Raw genomic sequence first — 15,052 nt, 5'->3', positions numbered from 1 at the left:
TTTCACAGATTACCTGCCTAATATTATACTGTCACAACATAGTGACAGTATTAACAAATACATTAAAAAAAACTTTTTTGTAAACGTTACATACTGCAGTTTCAGTGAAAAGTGTGTTTAATATCTGCATAAAGGTTATTTTTAAACAAACCTCATTGGAACAGATTCTAACTGATCAAACATAAATGTTTACATATTTTATTTGATGACTTATGTAACATGATTACTGAACATTAATAAACCAGGGTCCAAGATAAAAAAAATTTGAGATTCAACCACAATTAAATTCTGTATTGTTTTCTCTGTGTTGTATTGGAGTAACATTGGCATCTCTTAATGTTCTTTGATATTTGGCTTGAAAGACCTGAGAGAAGTGGAGAAAATGTTTATTAAAGGAGAACTGCAACAATCCTGCCAAATAATTCATCAATACTTTCCAATTTTGAACTTCCTCTTGTGTCATTGTTAGATTTAAGCTCATAGTATCGACTGTTTTCTATGAATGAACATAAATGAAGGAAAGCAGAGTAAATGAGGACAGCTCAGAATGAGAATGGAAGACAGGGACACGACGTCTCGGTTGAACCCGATTTAACACAAACAGGAAGCTGACGTCAACGGCAAAGGAAACCATAATCTGCACTTGCTAGCAACCTTCCTGTCTCACTTTCTCCCCCTTTCCCCCATAAATTTGAATTAAATATTCTTGAAAAATAACATTTTCTTTCTGTTCAAGTGTTTTGAAAATGGCACCAATGAGCGTGAAGAAATTTAAATTCAAATTAAACAATATGTCACCAGAAAATGTCAGTAGAATAGCTGTTATTTAAACATACTTTTAAAATCCAACATTAAATGAAGGTCAGATGTTTAAATTAAGATAATTATGCTTTGAAATATTGACCTGCATTCAGACGATTAGTCTTGGAAAATGAAAATATGTTTTAATTTTCATCAAGAGATTTTAGATGAATAGCCATGATTTATGGCTATTCACGTTGCAACATGTTTATAATAATTTCATCTTGCTTTTTTTCTTCATAGAAATTCATCTTGGACCATTTAAAGTCAGTGAGTAAAGGAGAATTTGCACGTCATAGTTTTCATCCATTTCTTTGTCAAAAATAGAGTTTTTATTTGCAGATTAGCAGGTTATTAAAAGGAGAGGAAGCGGTCTGATTTGTTTGAAGTGAAGTTCTGTGAGGTTATTATTATAGTTTCCTCTTCCTGTGACAGAAAAAAGTCAGATTGCGGTGAAGAAATTATTTTGCTGTCAGGTAAACCTATTCCAAGGGTCTTCAACCTGTGGTTCTGGGGCCATAGGTGGCTCTTTGGACCTTCCACAATGGAACCATGGCTCTTAATACCTTTGGCTAAAAATAATAAAGAACCAACAAGTATTTTTAAAATAGATATCATGATGACTTGCAGTATTTAGCTTTTTATTTCATGGAATGATTGCATTGAATTTCCACAACAGAATGACACAAAATTCCAGTAATATTGCTCAGATCTATTTTTCTTTGAGTTATTACATCAGTCTCGACAAATATTAACATCTTATAAAAGAAAATTTATTGATACTTATTTTTTTCGCAAAGATTTTATTACAAAACCTAAACACAGGATTCAAATTGGGGTTCTTTAAAAAAATAACAAATTTAATGGAGTAAATCTTTATTAAAAATTATAAGTTGTGTTGGAATGTTAGCAGCTCCAAATGATGATTCTTTTAGCTGAACTAAGGGGAGAAACGCCTCTTTTGAAAGGTGGAGGATTCCAAGTTATCTGAAGCTGGTTAGTGATTTAAAATGATTCAAACCGGAAATGTTTTTATCTATGTAATAAAATGTTAATATTTGTTGATATTAACCTCTATAAATCTAAAAAAGACTTTCTAAGTTGGATTTTTCAACATCAGGTTATGCTGGTGGACTCTGGCAGCTGCATCAACCCAGTTTATCAACTGATCCACCTGACCTGATCATGAGTGATGATGATGATGACGACGATGCTGTCGTTTGACGAGCTGAAGAGGTGGTCTGAAACCGCCCACAGCGTCAACCACAGAGTCTCTAGAGTAACACGGATGTAGATCGGCTGAAAGAAGAGGAATAAACTTAACACACCTCTTGTGAAAGTGTACATGTTTAATATCCTCCCTTTAACGTCATTTTACTATTTTATCCAACTGACATGTTTGAAATTGATAAAGTCTGTACTTCTGGCAGTTTGTGTATCACTAAATCAATGGTGAGGGATGTAAATAATTAATCTTCTTACGATTAAGTATCAATTAATGGTTTATTAGATTAAAATTAGTTTCAAATGATTAATTGATAACGTCCACTTAAAGAGTCTTTTGGTGTTGTAGTTTGGTCGCCTACCCAGCAGGGGGCGCCGCTGGTCATTATCCATCAGCGGCGCTGTTGGTACAGGAATCAAGATGGCGGAGACATACCAGAGCGTGAAAGAGAACCAGTCCAAATAGAGTCCGGGGTGGGATTCTGTTTTGAAATATAAACACTCGACAAGCTACTTAAGTTGAAAAGTAAATACTCTAAAAAATCCTGAAGTTGAACCTAATAGCGCTTATTCAGCTGGGCTACATGACGGAGCGGCATCAACTTCTGCCTGTTTTGTTCTGCAAAAACCAACAATGACCATAAATCGTCGCCTTTAGTTTGATCACTTTTAAGTTTGTTGGTTTTCATGTACAAATAGCCACTACAGTAAATGTTCAAACGGATTAATCCACAAAGTTCAAAGTTGTTCAAAATTTCTAGCTCATATTGCTAACAGCAGTTTGGTTACTGAGCAGAAAACGGCAACAACGCTTGAACACGTTTCTAAATAGAAGACAGAACTGTAAATGTTCCCTGAATCATTTCTTTATTTTTATTTTCTGGATCTTGTGGTTCTAGAAGACTTTAAAATGTCTGACCAGTTTATGGGTGACATTTTGTTAACTTTGTCCATTAAACAGCAAAACACAGAGGGGGTACTTCTTGTATCCTTTGCAATATTGGAAGTTGTGCCAGTTTTGCATGTTTTCAACGGTGGGGGGAATCCAGTCGTCAGTAATTTGTGATTTGCACCTACGCTGCTCCTTTCATAACGGCGAATGTGAGAATGTCAATTTGTAAAAGTCTCATTTTCTGTCTCTAGGTGTACGTACAGTCATTTCTACAAAGTCTGGGAAATATGCGGGACAACAAGTAGAGGCACTGGGAACCAATCTGTTTTTTTAGATTTAAAAAAATGTGAAAGGAAAAACTTTCATAATTCCCAATTAACCATCAAGTCTCATCCAAAATACGAGCAAAATAAAGTCAACAGAGCTGGAAACAGATGAGAACAACATATACTCCAACTATTGGGAATCAAAACTATTATAGTTAACTAATACTAATAAAATAACAAAAACTGAAATTAAAACTTTTTTGTTAACTGAAATAAATAAAAACAGTAATTAAAAAAACTATAACGAACTGGAACTATATTTTTATAGCATTTTTAAAATTAAAACTTAATGAACTTATAGATAGAATGTCCTTTGTTTTCATAGGAAGACAGGTTCAAACCTTGAATAGATTCAAAGTATGTTTATCTATTTATTAGTCTTTCAATAGGGAGAAAACAGCAGAGTCAGTTGCTGTTCAACAATAGTTGAATACATTTTTTGAAAATGGTATCTTCCTTTGAGTATTCATTACCTAATCAATGTTTACATAATCACAATACTTTGACCTTTTTGAATTTTGCACCTAAAATTAACCAAAATATGAAAAAACTAAAACTGCTAATATGACTAATAAAATTTAAACTAAGACTAATATTTAACCAATAATAACTGATAAAAACTTGAAAACACACTCTAAAACGAGTTGGCCCACGAAGCTGCTTGCGACAAATGACATATCATGGTCTACTTCATGAGGAAATATAGGTTACTCAAATTATGTTATTTTCACGTCCTATGGCGGAGAGCGCACTTTATTTTGTAGCAGCAGCAACATGCATAAAATGCCTCTGCAAAAGTTTACCTTGCAGTAGTATCAGAAGATGCCACTGCTGCAACAGTTCAGTTTGCAGCAGCATCATTGATGATGCTGCTGCTGCATCAGTTGGCTTTGCAGTTGCATCATGTAGACTTTCAGAAAAATGATTAACTGTTTCTCAAGTTTGGTCAAGCTGCTAAAGTGCTGTGTGGGCTTTACACTGTTTTAATATTACGTTGTTTTACACAATTGATTCTGAACCAAGTTGTATTTTTGCTTTAACCAGAACAACCATCTCCAGGAAAGTATTGTTTTTACTTCTTTATATTTTGATCCGCATGATTTACTTTAGCTCAGTTCTTCTTTGGATCTCTTCATGTTTTTTTCGACACTTTATTTCTTTATTTGCTCGCAGTACTCGAGTATCTACCTTCTCATGACCAGAGTTGGGTGGTAACTAGTTACAGTTACACAGCAAAATATTTTTTGACTAGTTTCTAGTGTAAATAGTTTAGTACACTAGAAATAAGACAAAACTAATTTACAAGTAACTTTTCAGCAAGACATAGGAGCTTGGTTTAAGTAAATAATTCCTTAATATTATATGTTAATATATTGGCAGATTCCTACACTTATAACAAGATGTTTTTTCCATTAGTAAAATAATCTACCAGCAGAACTGGTACTTCTTCACTAATATTAAGAAATTATTGGCGTAAAACAAGCACCTATATCTTCCTAGAAATATATTTGGACTAGAAAGTAGACAAAAATACTTGTTAAGATTTTGTGTTTTTGAAGTCTACTCAGTAACATTTACTTGAGTATAAAATTCTGCATGTGAGAAAATATGAGGAAATACACAGAAGCAGAGAATGGAAAACTAAATGTATTCACCAAAACCACTGCAGAGTGACAAAAAACACAAAAACCACATACAGCTGTTTCGTCAGTTTCACTTTAGCTTTAAACAAGCTTTAAAGTTAACTGAATTTGGAAATAATTTCTCTGAAACTCTGAAACACTTTTACTGTCAAATTTTTCAGTGACTGGTGTTTCAAACTAACATCAACTAACAGAAAGATTTAAGATGTGTGGGTGGGATTCAGCATGAAGCTCTCTTTAGATGGAAGAGGCATAAACCTGGATGTCAAAGTAAAGGCAGACAAAGCGACCATTGCTTTCATGGCCACCAAGGCCAATCCAGTCTTAACACATTTAGCATAGTTTTTTCACGGCCACAACATGCCACCATCACGCTATTACGGCGGTCATTGTACATACAATATAATGAAAAAGGAGTACATTTCTGCCACAAAACTCAAAATTTTCTAGAGTTTCAAAAGTCAAAAATTTTAGAATAAGAAATTTTAATGTTTTTCTAAAAACAAATCTGATATTTATCTTAATCTTTTCAAAATCAGAAATGTTAAAAGTTTTTTCAAAGAAATTTCTGAAATTAATTTAATAATCGGAGTTTTATGGCGGGAATTAACTTTTTTTCTATCCACAATGGTCGTTTTACGCTACGGCTTAAAAAGACAAAGAAATTGTACTCTTGAATTCTTATATCCTTTTAAAATTTTTAAAGCAGTCACAGCAGATGATCTCAATAAGTTTCAAAGATTTATGTTTTTGAATAGTCTTGTACAGGACAAATGTCTCATTAATTGTGGAAACCGTTCATCAGTCTCCTTCTTAACACCTGAAAACCTGGCACTTCAACTGTGTGCAAACTTTTTATATCTACCGTAAATGTTGCATCCCTAGTTGAATTACTGCAGTTTGGATCCTTCAAAAATTATTACATTTAATTAACATTTCCATTTCTATATATAACATTTTGCTTTGATAAAAATTACAAATGTTAAGAATTAGAAACTGCCCAACTAAGTAGATTAAATTCATATTAGTTTATTTATACAGTGTCACACCACAACAAATGTCATCTCAAGGTAATTTACAAGAGAAACAGTTCTAATTTACAGACAGAATAAAATCATACTATAATGTTACAATGATGTTTGTGTGTGATGCAAGTCATAGTAATTCATTTGACAAGCGTAGGCAGTTTTTCTACACACAGGTCCAATCTAGAGCTTCACATTTGAACACAGATCTTCAACACGGAGAGAAAGACACTCGTGGATATGAAGACGGAGATCCTGCAGGCTAGTAGTTATAGAAGTTTCTGTTGCACGACGGGCTGCCGCCGCCGCCGCCGACTGTCAGACGCTCCAGAGCTGTTCAGGCACAAAGAGGAGGCGGATTAAAACAAATTTCCGATGAGCTGATATTGTACTTACAGCAAACCACCAACAGAAAGTTTATTATAAGTTTTGATTATAGGCATGAAAATGGTTAAAGAACAAATTAAGCATAAATTAGCTAAATTTTTGATGTTTTATTTATAAGAAATTCACTTATTATCCTCAGTGATGGGTAGTAACTAATTACATTTATTCAGTTACATTTTCTTGAGTAACATTTTGGAAAAATCTACTTTTTGGAGGAGTTTTACTACAATATATGTTTTACTTTTTCTTGAGGAATGTTATGAAGTGTCACTACTTTTACTGGAGTAAATAAAAAACAAGTAAAGCAACAGTTTGATCAGGACATAATTTGAAACACCTGCAAACCAGAGTGCTCTTGTAAAAACAAAGTTCTCCATTTGTAGCCATTAAAAAAAACAATATATTTTCTGTATGTGCAGAAATATTTCCACAGTGATTAAAGAGTAAAATGACAAAAGTCCTGCTTGAGAGAACAAAATCTAAAATATGACGTTTGGTCAGAAAACTTTCTGTTGGCACCTTCTGACATAATATCAGGTTACCTGAAAATCTTTTCTCTTCATCTTCGTTCTTAGCGACACTCTTCCCTCGATGGTAGGAAACTGTTAGGAAACAAAAGAAGGCAAAACTGAAACAAAAATGTAATGTACATTTTTAAATAGGCAACCTGGCAACCCCTTAACATGACATATATTTTTTTTCCTCTATTTATTTAAAAATAAATATATAGTCAACTAAATGTACATATTTTAAGTAAATCTGTTTCGTAAAAGTGATTAAAATGTACATTACACTACATTATTTCTATCTGCTTAAAAACTGAATTTCAAACACTGTCACATTATGATACTTATGTTATACAAACTTGACTTTTAAACAAATAGGAGAATTTTTAGGTAAAATAACGCAGCGGCAATGAAGAGCAATCGCTAACCCTCCGCCTTCATTTCAGAGACTTTAAAACAAACACAGACCACAAACTGTCTCCCAGCGGTCTGTGTATGTGATCATGAGAAGTCTACCGATGTTTTGTTTTTCTAGTTGTCATAGAAAAACAATGTAACAGGGCTTTGTTTTAACAATGTTATACAGGGTGGGCCATAAGTTTCCATACATAGGATAATGTCAAATGTATATGTATTTTATATTTCAGATACCCAAGAAGATGAGTTTGACAAAAGAGCAAAGAATTGAAATTATACTGATGACTGGATCGGGAAGCAGTTGCACGAAACTTTAACAGAAAACATGGAACCAGCATCATGCATGACACTGTGGCAAAACTTATTTGCAAGTTTCAGAAAACTGGAAATGTTGCAGATCAACCACGAAGTGGTCCAAGACGGGCAGCGATTACACAGAGTCCCACAAAAATAAAAACTGTTGTCGAATATAAACTGTTTATTTTCTCTATGTATGGAAACTTATGGCCCACCCTGTAGATGTGAAGTTTGTCAAAATTTGTTCATTTATTCTTCAAATTTATTTTATATAGTCAAAAATATATTTTCCCCAGACATTTTTTTGCTGTATAATTTCTGTTACGCTGCTCTTGGCAGCTGGTGGTTACCGTAGCAACAAGTAACCCACAGCTCCGACCCTTTTTTCTGTTAACTACGGTAAGTATTAGGATAAGCTCTATGTTTTCTTTACAAGTATTACATTTTAACATATATTTTTAACTATTTTAGTTATATATGGGGTTTCAAGTGTAATTTTGCCATGTTTTGTTTATTTTTGTAACTGTTAATTTAATTAATCTACGTTTTAGACAACAGTTAATTTTACAATTAACTGTTGTCAGCTGCTCATTGGGAGCCATTGCTCTGTAGTTTATTTAGGGATATTTAATGTATTTTATTTAATATACAGGGGTTGAAGCTGATGTTAACAACCAACTTGATTTTCTCTGTTGTTAGGCATATTTAAATTTTTGATGCAAAGTAATGTTTCAGTTATCAATTGTGTGGTAATCTTTGAATGTTACAAAGATTGTGATTTTATGTCCTGTTGTAAAAATATATAGCTATTGTTATAATACAAACCAGATCCTATATTGTACTGAAAAGTTACTTGTAAGTTAGCTTTGTCTCATTTCAAATGTATTCAAGATATTTGCACTAAAAATACTTGGTAAATGTGAATGCAAAGTCGTTATGAAGATACAGAGATATACTATGTATTAGTGTGTCAATATGTTGGTGATAAAAATGCTTTATAGAATAATTTTAAGCAAACAATTAACAGAAAAAATAAAAGTGTGTGACTCACCACTGTGACTTTGTGTGGGCCCGACCCAGCGATGTTGCCTCCTGTCTGATACTGAAAACAGTAATTTTGCGCCGTTAAACCCACAATTTTCGCTGGCGTACCGGCATGTTTCACAACTCCTCTTTTTTTTGAATGCAGGGTTAGCTAAATAAGATTAGAAGTATGAGTAATGTGTGTGCGTGTACTCACATCTCTTCTGCAGGGCCATGACGGTGGGTTTGGTGAAGCGCATTAATAAAAGGACCAGGAGGACGATGCTGAGCAAAGCTATCACCACCTTACAGGCTGTCAGCTGCCCCTCAAAATCTGGGAGATTCTCAACTGGAGACAAACAGACAATATTCTCTAAAGTCTTAATGATAACATCATGCAAAGTAAGGAAGGAACGAACTTTACCAAGCATGAACAGTATCTAATAGCTTCAGTGGGGTTTAAATAAAGTCATTTGGACAGACTTCTATGAAATTTAGCAAAAATTCACCAGTGTGTTATTGTCAAGTTTATTTCTATGCAGAGTTGGGTAGCAAATAATTATATTTACTCAATTACATTTACTAGAATAACTTTTTGGAAAAAAAAATACTTTTAGGAATATTTTTACCACGTTGTACTTTTTGTTTTTAGTTGAGTAATTGCACTATAAAGTATTTTTACTTTATAGTACTTGAGTAAAATTTCTGGATTTTCTTCCCACTGAATAAAAAACTAAAATGATTTAAACAAAAATTCACCAGACGCAGACACATACACAGCAGTTTTTGTTACAGTCTCATAAGTTTTAATTGAAAGAAACTGACTTGGAAAAATGTTATTTTTCCTGATTTTGTTATTTTTTGTTAATTATATATATATATTTTTTTAAATTAACTTTATATTTTTGTCTGAGGGAGGCCTGTCACAATAACATCGTTTATCACAATATTGTGATAAATGATAATATTGTAGTTTAGACATCATTTTCCAGTAATATAATCTTAATGGCATAATAGTACAAGAACACATCCTTAAAGATCAATAAACTTTAAATTCTAAAAAATATTTAACTCATTTAATTTGAATTTGAAATATGCAAAATTACTTAACAAAATAACAGAAACAACAAATAAAATTAATTATGAAGTGTCTGTAAACAAAATTGTCCTTAAATAAATGAGACCAAAACACCACAAAGAAGAATTTTATCATCCAGTTTTAGTAGAAAGAGAAAAGAGGAAAAACAATAAATCATGCAACTGGAAATTATTGAGTTTGTTTTAATTTATCATGCCAATAATTGTTTTTTTACTTATTGTGGCAAACCTATTTGGTCCAACTGTCTAAGTAATTTTTAAATATTAAATAACTGATATTTTGATCAGTTACTCTGTACTTGAGTAGACTTTTTACTTTTTTACTGTTACTTGAGTAATTTCTTGGATGGCTACTTTTTACTTTTACTTGAGTAAAAATATGATGAAGTAGTTCTACTCTTACTTGAGTACAATTCTTAGTACTCTACTTGTTTATATATCACTTTTAAAACAGGTTGAATCTCCATGAAAGTGTAGTTTCAAAAAATCCTGAAGATAAGAAGGGACCAATCCGTTCAAAGCTTCATAAGTCATTAAAGGAATCTATCCAAAACGAAACAGGCAGCTAGTACGAAACAAGCCAATACGCTGCATCTATGCCTTTATATAACGAGGTACAATAATCCAATAGCGATTTACCAAAGGCATAAACATTTCCTTCAAAATCCTTAAAGATGCAGCATGTAAACATATTTTAAAAATATATGTTTTTCCCATTTTTGTTAAAACTTTTATAATGTTGTGAAAGTATAATATTAGACAGATAACCTGTGAAAAGATTGGAGAGAAGAAATGCACCGCTCCTGACCAAAATCAACCAATCAAAGCCAGGGGGAGGGTATTAGTGCTGTCAATCATTCTTGTGTACCCACTGCTAAATGTAAGCTGTGGAGCAACAACTTACTGTTAGAGAAAATCAGTTTTTCCGCTGTCATTGGTGGCTATGCTAACTAGCCTTAGCATTCGTGGCAGGCTTTGTTATAGTGAACCAGCGGGTAAGAGTGATTGACAGCGCTAAGACCCTCCTCCTGACCCTGATTGGTTGTTTCTGATTGAGTGGTGTATTTCTCCAGATGGTACTGGGAGGTTGTTTTTTGGGGTTTTTTTTTTTTTTTACAGATTATCTGTTTTATATTATATTGGCGCAACATAATAATGATTTTTACAAACATGTAAAAAAAAACAACACTTTTTATAAAAGTTATATGCTGCAACTTTTAAACAAAAATAAGACTTAACAGGTGGCAAAAACTTAATTTAACAACTTAACTAATTTTAAACAGCTATGAAAGATAACACCAAGATTCCTAACATAAGTCAGACAAAATGGGAGCTAAGGAGCTAAGTATGTGTCCTGAAGTTTTATAGTAAACTGAATTAACTTTCTTAAACACAGATATAATCAGAGGTGGTAGAGTACCCAAAAATTGTACTCAAGTAAAAGTAGAAAGTAGCCTTCCTAGAAATTACTTGAGTAGAAAAGTATTGGGTAAAAAGTCTGCTTAAGTACTGGGTAACTGATCAAATTATCAATCATTTAATATTTAAAAATGACATTATCAAATGGACCAAGATATAATTCTATGTTTATATTTTTGGCATTTTAAGGACCAAAATTAAAATATTTTAAATAATTACAAAATAACAAAATTAGGGTAAAGAAAGTTTTTTTCCAAATAAGTTTCTTTAAAAAAAAAAAAAACAAAGCAAAAACTTAAAAACTGCAGGTGTGTGTCTGTGTCTGATGAGTTTTGTTTGTTTTTCATTCGGTGGGTAAAGAAATCCAGAAATTTTACTCCTGTAAGAGCAGCAGCACTTTATAATAAAAAGAAATACAGCGTAGTAAACACACTCCTCCTAAAAGTATATTTTTCCCCAAAAGTTACTAAATGTAACTGAGTAAATGTATTTCAGTAAATGATTTCGGGTTATAATGTGCGGAATGCTGTCGGCACCAACCTTTGCACTTGACTCTGATTGTCTTGCAGCCGGACGTTGGGCTAGCTCCGTTAGCATGAATCGTGTAGCATTCCTTCGCTTCGGTACCCGGATGGAGCCATCTTGACTCATATTCACAGCCCTTTCTGTCCTTACAAACATTTTGAAGAATCTCGGAGACTTGTTTCTCTGAGCTTTGACAGACAGGCAGGGAAGATTTGTTGACGCTAAAATGCGGAACCAGCTCGACAGTCCCTGTGCATCTTTCTGTCCAACGGACTTTGAGGACGCCCATTTTGATAGAAAGGTTATAGGGGTTGGAAGTAGGGGGAGCTGACGTTGCACAGGAACAGACTGTGGAAGTGGAAGTATTCATCGTGGGGTTGGTTTCATTTAAGGTCGATTGTTGGCCATCAGTCTCTATGAAAAACACACAAAACAACACAAAAGTTTAAAATATTAAGTGAGAGAAGCTTTGCAGGAACCTTTTCTCATACAACCATCAGTAAAACCCAAATGTAAAGGATAACAAATTGCTCCCTGTTGTTTAGATCAATGTTGAAAATGTTCCACAACCTCTGGTCCACAATAAAGGAGCAGTGTGGAGTCTAGAATAGAAATATCCTTAATTATTACTCACAGTGGGGAAATTCAGATGTAACAGCAGCAAGTCAAAGTTTAGCATACATCTTCAAACAAGGTAAAAAATATCTAATTGTACAGGCAAATATCAACAAATATACAACATGAGAACATAACACTGCACATCAGGGATGTTATTTTGATGAAAATAGCAGCTGGGAGGTAAACCGTTATGGAGGAAGGATATATAATAATGCTGCTTTGTGCACGAAGGATGCAGCAGGATGGAGCGCTGGGACTTTGTGGAGAATGAAATCTGTCTGATTTGTCAAACTTACTCAATTCTGCTTCCACCTTGAACATACAATCCCAGTTGCATGTGAAGAGAAGCAGCCCCAGAGCATGACCCTGCCACTACCACACTTTCCTACAAATATGATGTTGTTTTTGTGTCAAACATGTCGCTTGAACAAGCTTGTAGAATATTTTAGCCCTGCATGAACTTTCTGCTTTGAAAGAGAAAGCTCACTATTTTAACCCAGTTCGTACTTCAGATATGCAAATAAAACAGAACCAGAACCAGAATTTTGTGCTGCCTACTGTTTTCGTTTTGGGAGTCTCCCTACCCACTTTCTGTCATCTTTTGACTAATTTTGGAGAAACATAAAATTTTTCTAATGTCACTATTGCCTCAAATTCTCTTCACATACCTAATGTCAATCTGCACTGCGTCCTGGTATGTATAATCCTGTGGATTTTCAGCTCTTTTCCTGACTGGTACCTTTGTAAAATGAGGTCATTTTGATTTGTCTGTTGAGTGAAATGTGAGTAAAACCTGGTTGGGATGGTTGTGGTTTAATTTAGGATGATACATTTTCTACAACTGATGTTAGATGTGAAAGAAAGAAGACTAAATGTTGAAACTAGATTAAAAATGTGCATTAGATGATGGGTTTGGACTCTTATTCAGATAGTTTCCTCTTCATTTTTGTCTTTTTGTGTTTTGCAGGATTGGCTGTTTTTCTGTAGATGAGTCCATAAAAATAAAAAATGAATCCAGATCCAGTTGTTTTAATCAGATTACTTTTCAAATCCCTTTTGCAGTTTTTAAAATCTGTTTTTCCTGGCGTTTCTGTTTCTCTCTCAGTTTGATGCTATCACAGTTTTGCAGGTTGCAGTCAAAGTACTTTGAGGTGCAAACGTGACATTAGTACGAGGGTTGAGTTTTAGCATGTGCAAAGTTCCTGTAGTAAATTTGGCGCTGTAACAAGACCGACAGAAAGTGGTTATTGATAATTACATAATTAGATCTAAACTATCTATTAGTTTAAAGTCTGTTCCTTCCTGACTGAGCTACAGAGTCACAATTTCTTCTAATCCTGCTGCTGTGAACTCAAAATGTTAGGGGCAAAAACCTAAAATTTGAAAGCTAGACTTAGTTCGACTATAAAGTTAAACTTAAATTGAAAACCCTCGTTAAAAATCCCGCTTTCTTTAACACAGAACACATATATGATGGTATAAATGAACGTATGTGTAAATATGTTGAGCCAACATTCACAAAAACAAGAAGATTTCTTCCACTTACCTTCGCCATCGTCTTAAAAAACATTTCAGTCAAGCATAAAGCTGAAGCTTATTGTTCTAATCATCTTACTTCTTTTTTAAAAAAAAACATTTTGTACAAACCAACTCTGATGAACTCATCTGCAGACACAAGAGAAAAGGCCACGATGATCACAACGGCGCTCAGATCCATCATAGAAGGGATTAAGTAGACAAATAAGATAAATGTAGGAGGACAAACAGCTCAGTTCAGGTTGACACGCCAACAACAGCAGAAGTGATGCGAAAGGAAATGATGCAGAGCTGCAAAAAACAAAAAAAACCTCCTCTCCCCCACCGCCACCTTCTCCATACAGTGAAGAACTTCATCCACAGATGGCGGCTGCAGCTTTTGCAGAAAAGCAGATTTCCTCTCTTCAAAGCAAATTGGGTGAAAAAGGGGTGGGGAAAGTAAGAACCGAAGAAGAACGAGTAGGAAGCAGGAAGAGATAGGAGAAAGCAGAGAAGACAAACATTACTTTAATCTAAGTACTTTCAGCATGTTGGTGTGCCAGAAGGTGTAGAGAAACACAGATTTACTAAAAATATCACAGCAGTATTGAATGATGGTAAACCTCAATAATTTTATGTCTTTATGTAAACGCTAATGTTTACGATCATACACGCCCACATGCACATGTTTTAGCTGTAATTAATCCGTTACACAACTGATCCAAAAGAGGAACGATCCGGAGTCAGCTTCAGGTGTTACAGCTGCACTGAAAAAAGAAAATAAAAATTGTTACAAGTAATCAAAGGACGTTTATTCGATTGAATACAGGTCTGGAAAAAATTAGGAGCCCACTTAAAATGATCAGTTTCTCTGGTTTTACTCTTTATAGGTTTATGTTTGAGTAAAATGACAATTGTTCTTTTATTCTATGAACTACTGACAACATGTCCCTGAAATTCCAAGCAACAATGTTGTATTTATTTAGCCAAAATAATGACAAAGATGCAGTGTTTTCAGATTTCAAATAATGCAAAGAAAACAAGCTGATATTAATTTATAAACAACAGTACTAATGTTTTAAGTCAGGAAGAGTTCAGAAATCAGCATTTGGTGGAATAACCAGGAGGTTTTCAATGGGGATCAGTGCAGCGGACTCTTCATTCTCTCTAGAGCTGTGTATTAATTTTATCAAGTTGTCATGTTAAACAAACGTAAATAAAGTAAGTTTGACAAACTTAATTTGATTACATGTAGCACATCTACTTTTTTTTTTTTTAAAGTTGAGGCTTCATTCTCTCTTTTTTTGCAATGTAGAAACTCGTGATCAGGCCTGAA

General features: G+C 33.8%; 1 protein-coding gene and 1 long non-coding RNA gene across 3 annotated transcripts; one reads left to right on the top strand and one right to left on the bottom strand.

The window, feature by feature from the left end:
- Positions 1 to 5,895: 5,895 nt before the first annotated feature.
- On the bottom strand, positions 5,896 to 14,341 carry cd5 (CD5 molecule). 2 transcript variants are annotated; one of them, XM_028016237.1, is made up of 6 exons: positions 13,849 to 14,341; positions 11,599 to 11,997; positions 8,759 to 8,890; positions 8,570 to 8,620; positions 6,841 to 6,900; positions 5,896 to 6,244 (listed from the first exon to the last, which is right to left on the bottom strand). In XM_028016237.1, exons 1-6 carry the CDS (start codon positions 13,919 to 13,921, stop codon positions 6,174 to 6,176), a joined length of 786 nt encoding a protein of 261 aa, XP_027872038.1. In that variant the 5' UTR covers positions 13,922 to 14,341; the 3' UTR covers positions 5,896 to 6,173. The 2 variants fall into 2 exon arrangements, with proteins under 2 accessions (XP_027872038.1, XP_027872039.1); XM_028016238.1 differs by having other exon boundaries at positions 13,867 to 14,326.
- On the top strand, positions 6,908 to 9,045 carry LOC114143872 (uncharacterized). Its single transcript, XR_003595341.1, has 2 exons — positions 6,908 to 7,917; positions 8,772 to 9,045. It is a non-coding gene; the product is annotated as an uncharacterized LOC114143872 (long non-coding RNA).
- Positions 14,342 to 15,052: the final 711 nt, after the last annotated feature.

The sequence above is a fragment of the Xiphophorus couchianus genome, chromosome 5 (genome assembly GCF_001444195.1).
Source record: "Xiphophorus couchianus chromosome 5, X_couchianus-1.0, whole genome shotgun sequence".
Lineage (NCBI taxonomy): Eukaryota > Metazoa > Chordata > Actinopteri > Cyprinodontiformes > Poeciliidae > Xiphophorus > Xiphophorus couchianus.
The sequence above is the reverse complement of the archived record's forward strand: the minus strand, read 5'-3'. Positions and strand labels throughout refer to the sequence as shown.

What these genes read in the sequence shown, in the direction of transcription:
- cd5 (XM_028016237.1), bottom strand. Translation starts at nt 13,921, where the DNA reads ATGATGGATCTGAGCGCCGTTGTGATCATCGTGGCCTTTTCTCTTGTG. An exon ending in AGATGAGTTCATCAGAGTTG is followed by an intron (nt 11,998 to 13,848) that starts GTTTGTACAAAA and finishes TGTTTTTCATAG; the next exon opens with AGACTGATGGCCAACAATCG. An exon ending in AATCAGAGTCAAGTGCAAAG is followed by an intron (nt 8,891 to 11,598) that starts GTTGGTGCCGAC and finishes GTTTGTCTCCAG; the next exon opens with TTGAGAATCTCCCAGATTTT.